At 38.1% G+C, this 16,203-nt stretch overlaps 1 protein-coding gene across 1 annotated transcript in view; it reads left to right on the top strand.

Moving 5' to 3' along the window:
• The window catches only part of exoc4 (exocyst complex component 4), a 146,493-nt gene that overhangs the window by 16,148 nt on the left and 114,142 nt on the right, over positions 1 to 16,203 (top strand). Inside the window, exons 9-10 of the mRNA XM_086268783.1 lie at positions 12,152 to 12,297; positions 13,139 to 13,227. Of these exons, the coding sequence (XP_086124909.1) occupies positions 12,152 to 12,297; positions 13,139 to 13,227 (235 nt within the window). The remainder of the gene's footprint in view (positions 1 to 12,151; positions 12,298 to 13,138; positions 13,228 to 16,203) is intronic.

Genomic DNA, 16,203 nt, shown 5'->3' with positions numbered 1-16,203 from the left:
GGTGAGCAGCTGTTCAGTTGACCCGATAGTGACTCTCAGAGGAAAATCTGTGACAGTTGGCATGCGTCTGTGTCCCAGTTTGTGTTTATACCTAACAATGGGTAAAAAAACACACCGATGCACCTTGATTGTGTTTCATCCTTGATTGGGTGATTGATATTTATGACATTTTTTCCGACCGATTTTGCAAAAGATAACTACACATGTACTTATCTGCATCTGATATTGTTAGAGTGGATGAGATGCTTCTTCTTTAATATTAATAGGCTGTTCTCATGGATCTATTTAGATGCAGTGTGAATACATATATAAAAAATATGAACACAGCAGGTTTTGTTTTGTTTTTTTTGAGTGGAATCTATAAAAACAGGGAAGAAACTTTCTCCAAGGGTCTACCTGGATGCCTTTAATGTTGCCATTGTAATTGATTGGACATATTACTGCTACTTTCATTACTGATCATACAAATGTAAAAATAAATAAAATGACAGAATGCTAAATTGGAAACCCATCTATTTCTAACTCACGCACTCTTCTGCTTCCAATTACTTTAGTCCTTTTTCCAGCTGGCATGCATAGATGCACAAATGAAGGCATGTTTAGGTGTGTGTATGGGTTTCTAGGGTGTGAAACAGCATAGGCATGCACTATAATTGCTCTGCTCTACCAGCATCATTATATAAGACATTAAACCATTCACTTGCATTCGACCACTGCCAACACCCAGTCGCCAGGGCCTCCACTGTCCCCTGGCTATGCGATGGGAGATAATGTAATCTCTTGATTAGAATACTCATTATGTGAGATGAGGTTTTCTTATTCAGTCACTCGTGTTATTATTTCCTGATTGATTATATCAATAAAAAGGCCTGTAGTCCATCCCTCCTTCCCCTTGCCATTTCCCTGCATGTTCATTCGTCTTTCTCTATGATCCTGCATTTCCATTTCCCTTCCTCTTTCCTTCAGCTTCATTCCTGTTGCCTCTGTATTACAGTCTCTCAATTTCCCAATACCTTGTGCATACCCCTCTTGCTCTTTGTAATTTCCTCCTTAATCTCATTATCTGGCTTTCTTTTTCTCTCTCGCAACTCCCACACTCACTTTCACCCCCTTCGTTTAGCCCACTCTGTCTTAGAGAGTCACATATCAGCAATGAGAGAAATTAAATTCCTACTGCTCCCATAGTGGCTCTGTTAAATTTTATTAGATACTGAGCCAGTTCTTATCTCACGCCTTAAGACCCACAAAGGGGCAGGAGCCTTCTCAGCACCAGCCAGACTTTAGTTGTGAGCTTTATGTTAGTCACTCATTATGCATTTCACTCGAGTTTGTTTCTCTTTAGTTTTGCATAAATACTTTAACTCTTATTTAATGTTCCATTTAATGTTCCGCTGCAGAATAGGCCACCTAAAAGTAATACTTTCAAATTTTGTGTGCTGACTAGCTCCATATTTTTTATTCTCTAACTCAACTAGAACTGTTTTGAATGATTCACAGCTCAAAATAATTCTTATTTATCACATACTGGGCTGAAACAAGCTGGTTTATTTCACACCTGCTTTCTTGAAGCTAGTAGTTCTCGCACCATAGAGTTGGGCCAAACTGCTGGCATGAGTCCCTGAACGGTTGGACACAGACATGATACCAACTTGAATTAATATAGTTAACTATTTTTAGATGTAAATGAATGGTAGTTTGTTGATCGATTGATAACAATTGTGCAACGTGAATCTTTATCAGGTTTTAAAGTGGGGCTTCCTAAAAAGTACTACTGCAGAACTTTGATGTGATTGACTGCCCCTCAAAAACAAAACAGGAGATGGGAGGGGTCTATGTGCTGTCAGTCACAGCTGTGTGCCTGAGATGCCCATATTAAGGATATCCTCTCTCACTGACATCACACATTACAGTACTAGTACATACACTGGCCTTATTATTTTAAGATTCTGGCCATTTTAATGAGTATCCACAACTGTATAACACAAATTAAGACAGAAGGCTAAAGGGTCCAAATAGGAAGAATCCCCACTAAAAGGTGAGGAAATACTCAGGCATCTTGTTAGTTCAGTATTTGCAAAGGTATCAGTGAAGTAGGAGAGACTTGTTAAAACCCAAACCTTTTACCACTAGCTTTACTAATATGCTTTATCCTTTTGCCCTTAAATTATTTGAATCCCAGCCTGTCTTGTGCCTCTTATTGCAGTTCACATGTTTGATGGGCAGAAACCTCTTGGTGGGTGTTATTTTTTTCCCCCTCTTTGAGAGCAACCAGGTTGACCTTTCCACATGACATACCAGTAGACAGATGCAAGAGCTGACAGAAACACACGGTGCACCTAGTTACAAGGCCTTGGCAGAGAGACTCCGTTCATCAGTGTGTGACTGGGGCCCGGTAGGCTTAGAATGGGGAGCGGGTAAACAAGATTTCTAAAGTCAGGATGCATGTAATGGTCCTAATCCATGTTCAGAAAAGCCTGAGATGCTTCTGTTTTTTTATTTATTTATTTATTGTCATTGTCAAGAACAATGAAATTGCGTTTGGGGCTTCCATACAACCCAAAAAAAAAGAAGAAAATAATAAATACCCCTTAAAACCCAAGTGTACATATTTAACCCAGTGTGACTCCAATGCAATAAGACAATCCTTAGCAATAATGTTCGTAGAAATTCAGACAAAGACCTGAGAAACATGACAAAATACAACAATGCAACCCATTCAATATTATTGTACTGTGAGATATGATACCAGATATGATAGTTATCTATTTAAGAAAGAGGGGGGGGGGGGGCAGGAGGGGGAAGAGAATAAAGATATGATAGAATAAAGATATGATTGGTTGTTTATTTCAGTGTGGAAGTATTGATTCAAAGCATGAAAGACTGTATGGTAATCAGTAGTTTTGAGGCTGGAAGGAGTGTTTTAAATGCCACTTTGCAGTTTTTCTAGTGGCTCTCTGTATAATGTGTGCAAGTATATCTATTGATTATTTACGCCGCCACTGAAGTTACATTTCTAAGCACATGTCACCAAATGCCCTTCCTACTCGCTATCTATCCATGACAATTTTTTCCGTCTTTTTTCACCAGAAACGATGCTTTTCTTCAAAGCACTCTGTTTTGTCAAAGAAATAACGCACTGGAATTTTGGTATATCCATACATATTTATCAAGTTTCTCTTTTGACATCGAAAATATACTACGACATCAGACAGTTAAGCAGGCCTGGACTGTTTAATATGATGATGTCTGAATTAAAATTTTAGTCAAAACAACATTTTATATATACCAAAGGAGAAAATCCATCACTTTCATTAGAATTGTGACCTAGATGGAAGCAGCAATACGTTACCAGGTAATTGGATAGCATAGTTCATAAAATCTCACAGTTCATAAACCTTTACGTACATTCTTAATCAAGACTGTCCAGTGAGAATGTTATTAAATCTATATTTAGCAGTCTGGCTAGTGGCGTCCATCATCACCCTTTGACCTCGTCTTCTGTTGGGTTTGAGGCCTAAAAGTTTGTTAATTAGCTTGCCATTTACACATACTACAAGGATTTTTGATTGTGTGACTGCTTGCTGAAACCATTGTCTCCTCTGGTGTGTGACCAGAGTGCAAATAATACTTTTAATGAGTGGTTTCCTCTCTGCACACAAGGATGTTTGAGACTGTATTTGAAAATATGGATGTTCACCATTAGTCTTCCCAAAGAACTGATTCCTAGACTATTGAAACTTCACAAGGGAACACAAGCTATTAATATTTTCTACTAAAGCAAAAGGTAAATTTACTACAAGGGTGGACTGAAGTTTTTTTATGTTGCTCTAAATAATGATTGAAATATTAAAAAAGGAAACTTTAATACGATTGCTTTTTCCTGCCTCATGCTATATTTTCTTAAATCCTCCCTCCCTGTAATACTCTTACTTCTCAGAGTGCTTAGGATATCTTGCTTCCATGAATTTCCTACAGAGTTTTCTACTATTTTCTTTTGTTCTTGTGTTCCTGATTATTTGCCTGGTCATTTAGGGTATTTTGGTTAGGAAGAGAGCCTATAGCTTGATCCATATCTGCTTCATGAATTAATCCTTTTTTGTGCTATTGAATAATAAAAGGGGTTTGTTTTGTTTGTATCAAAAAAAAATATGAACACACAAGTGGCTTAAATATGCATTGTACGAAATCAGCCCATCAACAGAGTGAAAATGAGTAGAAGTGAATTGCCAGAGAGGAGCCAGAAGACAATAAGCTCCTTTAATTAAATATGAAGCAGAGACATCGCTATGTTGTTCTCACCCAACATTTTAATCAATGTGTCACATTTGTTCTGGCCTCCAAAGACTGTAATATTTACATATTGCGGCGTGGAGGGAAGTCTACCATGTCTGTGGACCCCCCTCCCAATAGACGCGCGCGCGCGCGCGCACACACACACACACACACACACACACACACACACACACACACACACACACACACACACACACATAATCCAGATACGTAAAAAATCACTGAACATTGACGTATGACATATGTTTTAGCAATAATTGTCTTTAGTTGTTGATGGTTATACGATATGTGTGAATAATCTTTTGAATAAAGGGTGTCTCATATGGAGTTATTACAGTTGTCCACCTCTTCAAGATCAAGATATTTTATGTGTACAGTACACGTACATAGCATACTAATATATGTAGCGAAGTTGCTTTTAGTTTAGTAGAATATAACCAATAAGTCACATATAAGCAGTATGTTTTAACTCTATATTTAAAATGAAAGGAATTCTTCACTTAATCTAGTCAGGCTCATTTTAATTTATGAGCCACATAAATCTCAATTACACTGGGCCAGCAAGGCCATTTCATATTAATCTATAAAAAACTACAGTTTTTACCATTCTCGTGGTGTAAAGAACCACAAGTACATTCAGAACAGGTTCAATTAACCATCCATTTTCAACAGATGATGAAAAGTCTGAGATATCCTAAGAAGAAATAAGTGACATTTGAAAATTATGCAATAAAATACAATATCTGCCATATTGTAGAGTGTAGACCAAGGCGGTTTGTTGTATAGGATAATGCCCAAGAGCTTGGTTTCCTTTACTTGCTGGATGGCTGGTATGTTTATATGGTATTACTGTCTCATGTCATAGCTTTAACTGAGTACCATACTTTTTACTGTGGATGTGCTAAGTATCAGTTTGTTTTGATCCATTATTCAAAAATATCTAGCTCCCTGTTCAAGATAGCAGTCAGACCAGCCGATGTCATTGCTGATGCATATGCTCAGCTATAATGTCCATTAATCTTCATCCTTTTGATGTATTCACTGCTGTTCTGAATATCTCTTAAAAGAGAATAAAACACATTTATTGTTTATAGCATAAATACACTTAAAGTGTTTGTTACATTTCAAAAAAAAATGTTGAGGACACAGCAAGGACACAGACGAGTAAAAAGGGTTTCAGTGAACATTCAGACACACCTCCCTTTCCTCTGTCAGCAAGATAGCCTTCAAAAGATTGACTAGATGCAGCCCCTCCAGGTGGGAACTCCTGCTGCTTAGCAAGAGTTCAGCACTGAGAGAGTAGTTGTGGCTGAAGCTCTGTCAGAACTTGTGAAGGTTATTGAAGTTTCTGGAACACAATCAATACCGGGTGTATACAGAACCCTTTTCTTTGACGGCCAAGGACACTTTGGGCTTTAACTTCAAACTGGCAGCAAGGGATATCAGTCAATGTTTTGTGACAAGACACTAGCCAAGGGATTTAGTGGGAGACAGCCGATTTCAATAAAGACTTGAAAAGAGAAACAAAGTGCTGAGATTGTTCTCTCAGCTGCTTTAAGATTACTTAATAAGAGGAAGAAGGTGGAAACAAGGAGAGAGAATGAAGTGATATTTATTCCTTTAAATTTAGCCAATTGACTGCTTAGTTTACACAATGACTAGTGCTCACCTGCAAAAATGTGAATGATGCTTCCATAATTGAACTGATTGCTGAGCTGTTAGGGCCCTAATGGACAGAACAGAAGATGAGTATACACTTCCTCCAAGCATAAAAGGTGACATCAGGACACTTCAGTTAGGAAGAAATACATGGGAGTGCTGGAAATGAATAACAAAGGCTGACTTCCATTAAGGTTCCCTTCTTTTTAATTTAACTTAGCACTCAGTACATTGAGTCTCATCCCAAACTAAATCAGTCCAATCTACTCAAGTACCAAACATCTTGGTTAAAAAGCGCTGGCAAAATTATTGTTATTATTAATATTATTATTTTTTGTCATCTCTTTAGAAGTGTTTGGCATGTTTACCCACTCAAACACACAAACATACACTCCAGTCACAGGAAGTTGTAGGCTTAGTCTTATTTGCTGTGAAGACCCATTAGTCAAAGCCTCCCTGTTTCTGTTTCATGGATTTTCCCATGAATCTAAGTTGTTTTTTTGTTTTTTTATGGAATTCAAAGTGTGTGTTCCATCATCTCTCTCACTCTCATCTCTTTAATTGGAAGTCAAAGTGAAAGTCCATTGGACTAATATAATTGGCATCCAGCTAAACTCATAGCAAGATGTTGCTGTAATATTTATTTGGCTGATTCTTCACCTGAGCTGTTTAAACAACAGGAGATGTTGAAAGATGTGAGTTTCTTCCATGTGGTACCAGCTGTTGCCAGTATTTAAAGTGCTAAGAGAGCTTTGTAGCATTATTTTTTTGTATATTCCCAGGAATTCTTGTTTCTCTATTAGTACTACCAATTCAGCAGACCATTTGTAGACATGCTGTTTTTGGTGCGTGTGTGTGTGTGCGTGACCTTGGTTTAATAAGAGATTAGGAAAATACAGGAATGTAGGTTGCCAAATGGAATGGACTTTGTGGCCATTCTGAATAATAGTGAATGAATGTCTCACGAGTTTTTGCATTGCTATGGAAATACTAAGCCTTCTCTTTGATTTGGCAACTGCAGTCACAGGGCTGATCATTCCTGAGCTGACTCTGAAGGACCTGTATTTTATATCACGTGCAACTGCATTTGCCTTGGTTTTTGTTGTTTCCCTGGGTTTTTTTTTTTTATGATTCCATGTCCCTCTATCTCCGCATAATCATCCTGTGCTTTTCCAAATCCCTATTTATTGCTGTTCCTCTTTTAAATATACTTTCACCAATGTCGGTTGTAATATAGTTCCTTATTTTCAGTATTCCGTTGTTGTGTGCTTCACAGAGGAGCTGTTTGGTAAAAAGCATGTGACAGTAAGAGAATCTGTGCCTGCAGTAATAGCAGCTTTAATAGGATTTCAGGTTCTTGACCTGAAGGGTAAGAGGGAGAAAGAAAAGCTGACGATAAGATTGCCATGGTCGTAGGATTGAGACAAGTACAATATATCCAGGTCTTAGGAGTAGTTTTGCAAGTTTGCTGAGTGTGCTTGCTTGCATTGATAGGAGGGATTACTTTTTGGTATTACAACAAATATCAGAGATGAATTTAGATTGCAGGGTTGTTATCTTGGAATAAGATGAAATGCTTCAGTACAGTGTTGATCTATATAAATGCCTCTACAGCACATTAAACAGTATTAGTGGGAGACAGGTAACAGGCCAAAACTATTGCCACCTGCAACATTTCATTCGTGATTAATGTTGGTACCATCCTCACACACTGAGATTGGGCTCTAAGTTTGCATGCATGAATGCTATATTTGGAACAGTCAGTGCTAAGCAACTAGGTTGTGCCTTGTTTGTGTTCAACAGACTCTGGACAGCATGGCATGACTGATTGTAGTTTGCTTATATGATATGTAGATTGCTAAAGTTGAGATCCGTGGCATTAAGAAATAACTTGCTTGTCATTTTATAACTCGAAACCAAACTGAAACGCTCTTGACAAGCGACAAGGATGAATTCATCGGCCTCTTAAACTGTTCTGTTTTTCTTTCTAATTAGTTTTCACACTGTAGAGTAAGAGTAAGATGTATTTAGTTACCACCACTACAAATTAAAACACATTTTCATTGGTTTGGCTTTACGACAAAGTAACTTTGTTAGGAGCAATGAAATCTTCATCAATGAGCCATCTCCCTAATGGATAAATAAATAATTTGAACATTTGATGTGAAGAACTTTTGTAAGTTAACAACTCTGTAGCATACTTTGCAGAGGATCTTTGGCGGGGCGATCGTGGCTCAAGAGTTGGGAGTTCGCCTTGTAATCGGAAGGTTGCCAGTTCGAGGCCCGGCTTGGACAGTCTCGGTCGTTGTGTCCTTGGGCAAGACACTTCACCCGTTGCCTACTGGTGGTGGTCAGAGGGCCCGGTGGCGCCAGTGTCCGGCAGCCTCGCCTCTATCAGTGCGCCCCAGGGTGGCTGTGGCTACAATGTAGCTTGCCATCACTTGTGTGTGAATGTGTGTGTGAATGGGTGGATGACTGGATATGTAAAGCACTTTGGGGTCCTTAGGGACTAGTAAAAGCGCTATATAAATACAGGCCATTTACCACTTTGGCAGAGATTTCTTAAGCAGCAAACTCTCTTTGTAAACTTCACTCAAAGGTGTTAAATCAGCAAATACTAACTAGTTACCTAAGTACTTGTATTCTCTCTGGGTCTTTCTCCTCATTTTCTTTATCTCCTTTTTCCGATTAGCATTCTGTTCAGTTTTCACTTCCACCTATAATCCTTTGCTCTTTCTATTTTCCACAGCTCTTTTGCACCGTTATCTCCCCTTCTTTTCTTCTCCCGTTCGGTGTTGCTTTCCACCTCCCATCCCTCTCTGCCTCTATCTTTCTCTCTGTCCTAACAGTCCAGTTAATTGCCTCCAAAGTTCACTCTGTCTCTGGGCTAATGCAATTTAAGTAGGGTCGGAGCCCCTTCATCAGCCCAGCGCTGGCATTTCATTAAGTCTGCTTGGGTGTTAGCTTGCAAGCAAGTCGGGGTTTCGCTCCATCAGCTCATCATTAGTAATTAATACACTGATAGGATTAGCTGCAGCATGAGGCTAGTGGCAAGTGGTCGCTCTGTTGTTGCCAGTTGGAGAGGGCGTGTGTAATATGTTTTCCAGCTCTGTATGTGATCAGGGGAAGTGTGTTGGCGAGAACAGTTAGCTTGTGTATTTACATGAGTGTCTGTGACGAAAGCCATATTTTCAGTCTTGTTTAATTTATAGGTTGTAAGTTATAAAAGATTTTTGGGTCCTTTTCATTTTGGGTCCATTTTGGCTTAAAAGGCATTTTAAAAAATTTCCAGTAAAACATCTGCATTTAACTAAATCTAACACAAGATTTTACCTGAGATGATGCGATCCACATCATATTTCCATGGATGTGCACTTGGATTAATATGACTTTTAGCGACTGAAGGCTTTCCCATGCTTGATGGGAGGGGTGCTCTCCGCAGTGTTAATTACATCATTATGGTTGGGATGGATCTCCATCTGCTCAGCCATTACTCCTGTCCCATTCTGGGCTGACCCACACTGCGTCTCAGAATTAGACACACACAGGCTAAATGGCCCTTCTAAATTATGAAGCTATTAGATATGGGAAGCTATTTTAGAACATATGTATTCACAGAGAGAGAGAGAAATGAAGAAGGGTGAGAGAGAAAGGAAAAGATGAGGTAGAGAGAGCAACAGAGAAAAAATAGAAATGTGAGAAATGAGAGATGACGCCCTAAGAGATTTTGAAAAATGAGACAATGAAAGAAACAGAGGGAATGTGCAGATAGAATGATAAAGGAGAGGAAGTGAACTTTCTGAGTCTGGCCAGTGTTTCAGTGTGCTTGTTCTGGACTATTGTTAGAAATTGATAAGATTTTTATGAAGCATGATAAGACGTTGATAGATCTCACCATGGATCACGCAGACAGATCAGAGAAATAGATGACAAGACTTTTTTCGGCAGTCATCAATAGTACCCAGTCATGTCGTTGGCTGCCTTCTGTCCAGAGGTCTGTTCTTCATAATTATTTGTGATGCACGTTTATGCTGAAGGCCACAAAAAATATAAAAAAATATAAAGTTTATACCAGCCCTTTTTTGTTTTGTTTAGTTTTTTTTTTTAGCAGACTCTATCTGCAAAAAAAAAGTCATCTAAAGTTTCAATTTCCCATCAGATGTGATATGAACGCATGAGTCACCAAAATGTTTGTGGGTTTATTCAACCAAAAATAATAGTATTCTAGAAAATAGATGTTTCTCCACAGCTGCCACAAGAACTGTCAAGAAATCAAAGGGAAAAAACCCAACAACAAACAAATCTACATTGGTTATTTTTTTTGCAATAAAGCTTTGCTTTAAAGCTCTTCATTGAGCAGCAGTACTAGAATAGGATATAAAATGGAATAGAAACATATTTAGTGTCACTGTAACATGTACAGTGAAATTTAGGGCAGTTTCAAAAGTGAATAGATCAACAGTCATATAAAGCTATATAAAAATTAAATAAGAAATCAAAAAAAAAAAAAAGAGACAAAAGCAAAGTCACGTGGACAGCATGTAGCAGCATGTGATCTTTCTGTAAGTCTGGCTATGAAAACCCAAATTATCCAAAAAGTTTATATCAAACTCACAAGTTTTTGAAGTCATTTTTTATAACCAAACTAGACATGACAATGAGGCTGTTTTCTTTTTCCTATTATCAATAAAGACACCTGCTGTACAAAGACCTTAGGATATAAAAAAAGCCCTACATGAATAATCTGACAACAGAACTGAGCAGGAGGGTCAAGCTCCAAGGATACGATTGTGAGTCATTAGTAAGCCTAAGGACTTCATGTTACCATATCAGAGTTTAGGTAGTATTAAGATAAAGCATATAAATGGTATACATATAAGAACAACAAAAAAAGGAGTTTCGTCATTTTACATTAAAACATGATACAGGTGACTTTGTGACATTTAAAAAAAAATAAATAACATTTATTCAGAAAGACTCCTCAAGATGAGTTTGCATTATTGTTATATAACTGTACATTTTATTATCACATCTCATTTTTACTGTTACTAAGAAACAGCCCCTCGAAATAGATGTTTAACTTGTGCACTGCTTGTACTTTTTTTGTACAGCAGAAAAAATGTTAAAAAATGTAAATAATGAAAATATTTTAAAAGTTAATAATTGGTTGTGATTCTTACTGCATTATTTCTGCTGACCGACTAAAAGAAAACACTAAAATATTTACTCTAAAGTGACATGATTGGAGCTTTATAACTTTAAAAAAATAGAAAGTCACTTTCTATGTAAAATGTAAGTAAAAAATAGAATGCAATGATTTTATTGGAACTTAGAAAAATAAGAAAATACCGATTACCGATTATACCAAATATTACCGGTATTTATTTAGAATTTGATGGCAGCAACTTGCCTCAAAAAAGTTGGGACAAGCTGTGTGTACTGCTGTGTAGCAAAATTTAACTTGTGAATTGAGACCAGTTGCTGGACTTTTTAGAGAGGAGTGTATTTTATTGTTATCTGACAAAGTTGCTCAACATTCCTATTTCTTCTTTGTTTTATTATTAATGATAAACCAAAAGTTTTTAGTTGCTGAAAATTCAGTTGACCTGAAAACAGGCAAGTTCAGCAGCTGGACTCCTCTACACTGCCACGCTTTTGTAATAGATGCAGTACATCGTTTAGTGTTAACTTGCTGGCATCTTCTTTCCATGATAACATTTTAACCTTGTGGATGGCCCATGCAATGATTTCCATAACATGTCTGTCTTTAGTGCAGCGCCGCCTGAGGGCCTGAAGATCCAGTATTGATTTTAGGCTTTGCATACATATATTTCTTCCATATTCTCGGAACCTTTTGATGAGATTATGTAACGTAAATGATGAGATATTCAACGTCTTCACCACTATTTGTAATTTTTGCATATTGGTGAACCTCTGGCCCTCATTACTTCTGAGAATCTCTCTCTCTCTCTCTAATCTCTCTAAGATGTTTTTTATATACCCAATCATGTTACTGTCCTGTCGCTAATTATTTGCAAAATGTTCCTCCAGTTCTTTGTTTTTGTGTACCACGCATTTTGGCTACATTTACCTTGTGATTAGATTGACTTAAATATATTTCCCCTGCATTAGAAACAATTTTTAGTTCTTAAAAACTGTTTCTTCAGATTTTTCACCCATTGTTTTTTGTATTGCTTAGGTTCTGCTTATGGAGTATTTGGATGTGAAGAACAGCCGCAGTGCTACGGAGCCCTCAGCTCAGCACTCCTATGCGAGCACTGGCAGTGAGTTTGCTGCCTTTTTTGCAAAGAAAAAGCCACAGCGTGCCAAGCAGTCGCTCTTCAAGTAAGGATCACATTACTTTCTCTAATGTTTGTGTTAATCCAAGTTTGAAAAAATAGGCAAGAAAGAAAAGCACGTGAAACACAAAAAATAAAACACCAGAGTCTAATGATCTATGTAGCTTAAAATCTGTTGAATTATACTTTGAGACCAGCTATTCTTAACTGTACTTGTAGAGCAGTGTGTTTCTTCCTATTAGCAGTGCACTGAGAATAACAGAGGAGCCGTATCAAGCTCTTAGCATGTTTTTATGTGAAGGGTCCTTAGCTAACCATTAATCAGTCATATATTTCTCAACTAATTAAAGGGGATCTACAATGCCCATTTCCAGCTTCATATTTTTCTAGTTGGATTATACCTAAAGAATTATTATTCTTCAAAAGAATTATTATTTGTCTTTTACTGGGTCTTGCTGCACTCATCTATTATGAAATAAGCTGTTTTAACTCACTTAAGGTCAAAGTCCCTTTAAAAAAAAAAAATCTGTCCTCTGATTGGCTCCCTATTGCAGCGTTAAGGATATCCCTTCTCAATAATATCATACAAAGCCAAGATTAGAAAAAATGGTCTGATGCTGACCGCTTACAGCACATTGAAGCTTAGCTCACAGGTACTTAACCCACAGTTGTAACACTATATGCCAGTTATTAAGGAAAATCAGAATAGTTTTACCTTCCGTTCATCTGTAGTCTTGTCAGGTAGTTTACAGCAACAGTTACTACTAACTTCACAAAATGTGTTTTTATGTATGAAATTCTGGATTTAAATTCCATGTATGTGTCTCATTTTCACACCTTTGAGTATTATGCTGATATGTTGTTCCCCCTTGTTGAACCTTTTGCAGGTTTGAATCATCATCCCATGCCATCAGCATGAGTGCCTACCTGAGAGAACAGAGGCGAGAGCTCTACAGCAAGAGTGGAGAATTACAAGGTGAGGAGAGGGATGGATGGATGAACTGAGCAGTTTAAAGTAGAGAGGGAGAGAGCTGATTCTCTAATACAGACAAGGGACAGACTGAAAGCAAAACCTGAACCCTTGAACCTATAGTGAGGACATCGGGTGTCTCTGTTATGCTGTGGTAGACATTTTTACGGGGTGGTTTGGTCCACTTGTCCCCTCAGAGAGAACAATTGCTTGGAATCGGTACAAATTTGTTCTGACTGGTCACCCTTGTTCTGTGATGAACCACTTCTATACTGATAGAAGGGAACAGCAATAATTGAAAACTATGACTCATATGCTATGGCTTCAGCAGTCATAGTTCTCAGCTTAATTGAACACCTGACATGTAAGACAATCCTTTTCACCGTGATGGTCAGAAGTTCACACCTTAATACACTTAATCTTATTTTCCTTTAAGTTTCCAACCATTTCTTAGTATATGATAAGTGTGGATTGATGGCAGGAGGAAGAGATAAAAAGGTATGACAGGGCCAGATGGTATGAAAAGTACTGACGGAATAGTAATGGATTAAATTGGATAAGAATTTTTTCAACTTGTGTGATAATAAAAGAGCAGCATGAACATAGAGATGTCGTCTAAATGGATGAAAAGAAGGACAGGGGTTATGGAAGAAAAACTGTAAAAAAGACATAAAGACGTGGACCTTGCTTGAACACAATCGATAATACTAATACCCCTCACCCTCCTATAAGGTTGAGGAGTGTGAGGGGTATTGGGTCATGTTTGGCTAAGATAGAGGTGTCTGCAGTGGAAGGATGGTGATGGAAAAAGTTTGGTAAAGAGGAGGAATGATAGCGTCAGAGAGATGTGACTACAGTGCAGTGAAGATGGGGAGGACATGCTGCAGTTCGAGAAGTCGCACTTAAGAAAAAGGAAAGGGAGACAACAGGAGTGTGAAGAGGGAAATGGCGATAGATTGACGAGATGCACAGAGCGGGGTGACTTTGCAGAATCCGCCTACAGGGAGAGGCCTTGAAAACCTCTCACTCACACTTTCACGCACGCACAAAATAGCACAGTGAGTGAGCTACACAGCCAGACCCTGGAGAGTCTAAACTGTTGTGCTGCCCCGACTTCTCTCTTCTCTCTGTCTTTCCTCTCCTCCTCCTCTCTTTGCCTGGCTCTGCTCCTCTGCCTGTGACCTTGAGGTTTCAATCAGCAATGCCTGACAGCACTGTTTGCTGCTGTCTGTTGCTATGCCTTTTCCCCCCCACACCAAACGCCTTGTTGACATAGTATAGATAAAATAAAAAGGTAATTTGAAAAGACTAGTTGATTTTAAAAAAAAAAAAAAAAAGTGCAAAAGAGATCCTCTAGCACTGTCTGCACAACTTCTTATAACTATCAGGGGTAAACTGTATAAATAATGCAGCATTGATTAGGCTAGATATTTAGCTTAAGGCTGAAATTACAATGCCGGCTGTACTTCTTTTCTTGACGAGAAATGCCACTCATACTGCACTGAGTCTGTAAATATATGCAAAATTTACTACCCCAGCTCCCCACTGCTACAAAACGAGCAGCACTGATTAACTGTCGATGAAGGAAAACCCCCAAATGGTCTTCATATAACGGCGCTTTTTTTTTTCTTCTTCCATCTGTCGGTGCCTCAGAAAGAAGGTGGAAAAATATTTTTTTTGACTGGCTGAATGCCTCAAGGGTTTATAAGAAGATGAGATTTCTCTGGGCTTTCATTTCACCTGTCACAATGCGTAGCACCGACCACAAGCCCAGGCCAAGGCCTGAATGGCTGAAAAGAGAATGAAGGAGTAAGAAATCATTTAGAAAGTGAAATAAGTCAGCTGTGATGGAGGGAGGGGAAAGATGGATGAAGGAGGAGGGAGGTTAAAAGTCATTGTTTTCATCAGGGTCTTGCGAAGAAGCCATTAAGAGCTTTCTGAAGGAAGAAATTAGAAAAATATGTATTGAGACAGTGTGGAAAGGGACTTTTTCTCTCTCTCTTCAAATTAAACTTACCATAGGGAAGGAAGGTGAGGAAAAGAGTTAGCAATGAGAGATTGAGTTGATTAATTCTTCTAGCTCTGGGATTACTCAACACTTAAAGCTTAGTCATGTGTGTCCTTCTGTCTTTTTACTTGGAGTTTCCTAAACTCTTTTTTTTTTTTCCCCTTAACGGTCTGCTTCAAGTCAATATAGTTATTAACTGAAACGCTCACCAACAGAGTCTTGGAAATAAGAGTTTGATTGTTCATTTTAAATCCAGCTATGCACCGTTAACAAATGCATAAAAATGGTAATGCACAAACTTCTCAACTTCAGATACTTTTGAATTTTGCACTTTCTGGTGATACTTTCTGGAGATGCACCACTACAGAATTTCAGGGCCAAAGCAAAAACAAAGAAATATTTTAATCTTTGTAGACTTATTTAACTGTTTCAACAGACTAATTACTTTCAGACTTTTCTGTATTTATTTTTATAAGCATGTGTGGGCTACAAAAGCCAAAGGATAATTTTAGATGCAGATTATTGTCAAAGATACCAAGCTTTTAAAAAAATAAAATACAAATCAAGTTAGATTAGGTCTTCTTCTTAGGTCTTCTTCTATCCTCAAAGCTTTAGAGTTTAGCTAATCTTCTGACACATAGGTAATTAGGCTGAACTGTTACCAGCAATTAGTGTCACAATTAAAAGCACAGAGGAGTGACATAGAAAAATCAGCATTCATGGCTGGGTTTTTAAGTTTGTGTAGGATTTTTCTTTTCTTTTCTTTTCTTTTTTTTGAAACTGAACCCTCTATTTAGTGAGGTCTCACTATTCTGGGGCAATGTGTAAGAGGACTGGCTCAGTGGAGCCATTTGGAGCACGATGACCTGACTGTCTTCTGTGTGGCCCCATTTGTTCTGCCTTTACGAAAGGCCTCAAGGACATCCTAGCTGCTTTTTGATAATGTGAAAGCTCATTGTGTTCCCTTAGGGCAT

The sequence above is a fragment of the Aulonocara sp. 'chitande type north' Nkhata Bay genome, linkage group LG17 (genome assembly GCF_057382095.1).
Source record: "Aulonocara sp. 'chitande type north' Nkhata Bay isolate Kocher_YH1m ecotype deep benthic linkage group LG17, A_spYH_male_GT1.1, whole genome shotgun sequence".
Lineage (NCBI taxonomy): Eukaryota > Metazoa > Chordata > Actinopteri > Cichliformes > Cichlidae > Aulonocara > Aulonocara sp. 'chitande type north' Nkhata Bay.
This window is presented reverse-complemented; position numbering and strand designations above follow the sequence as displayed.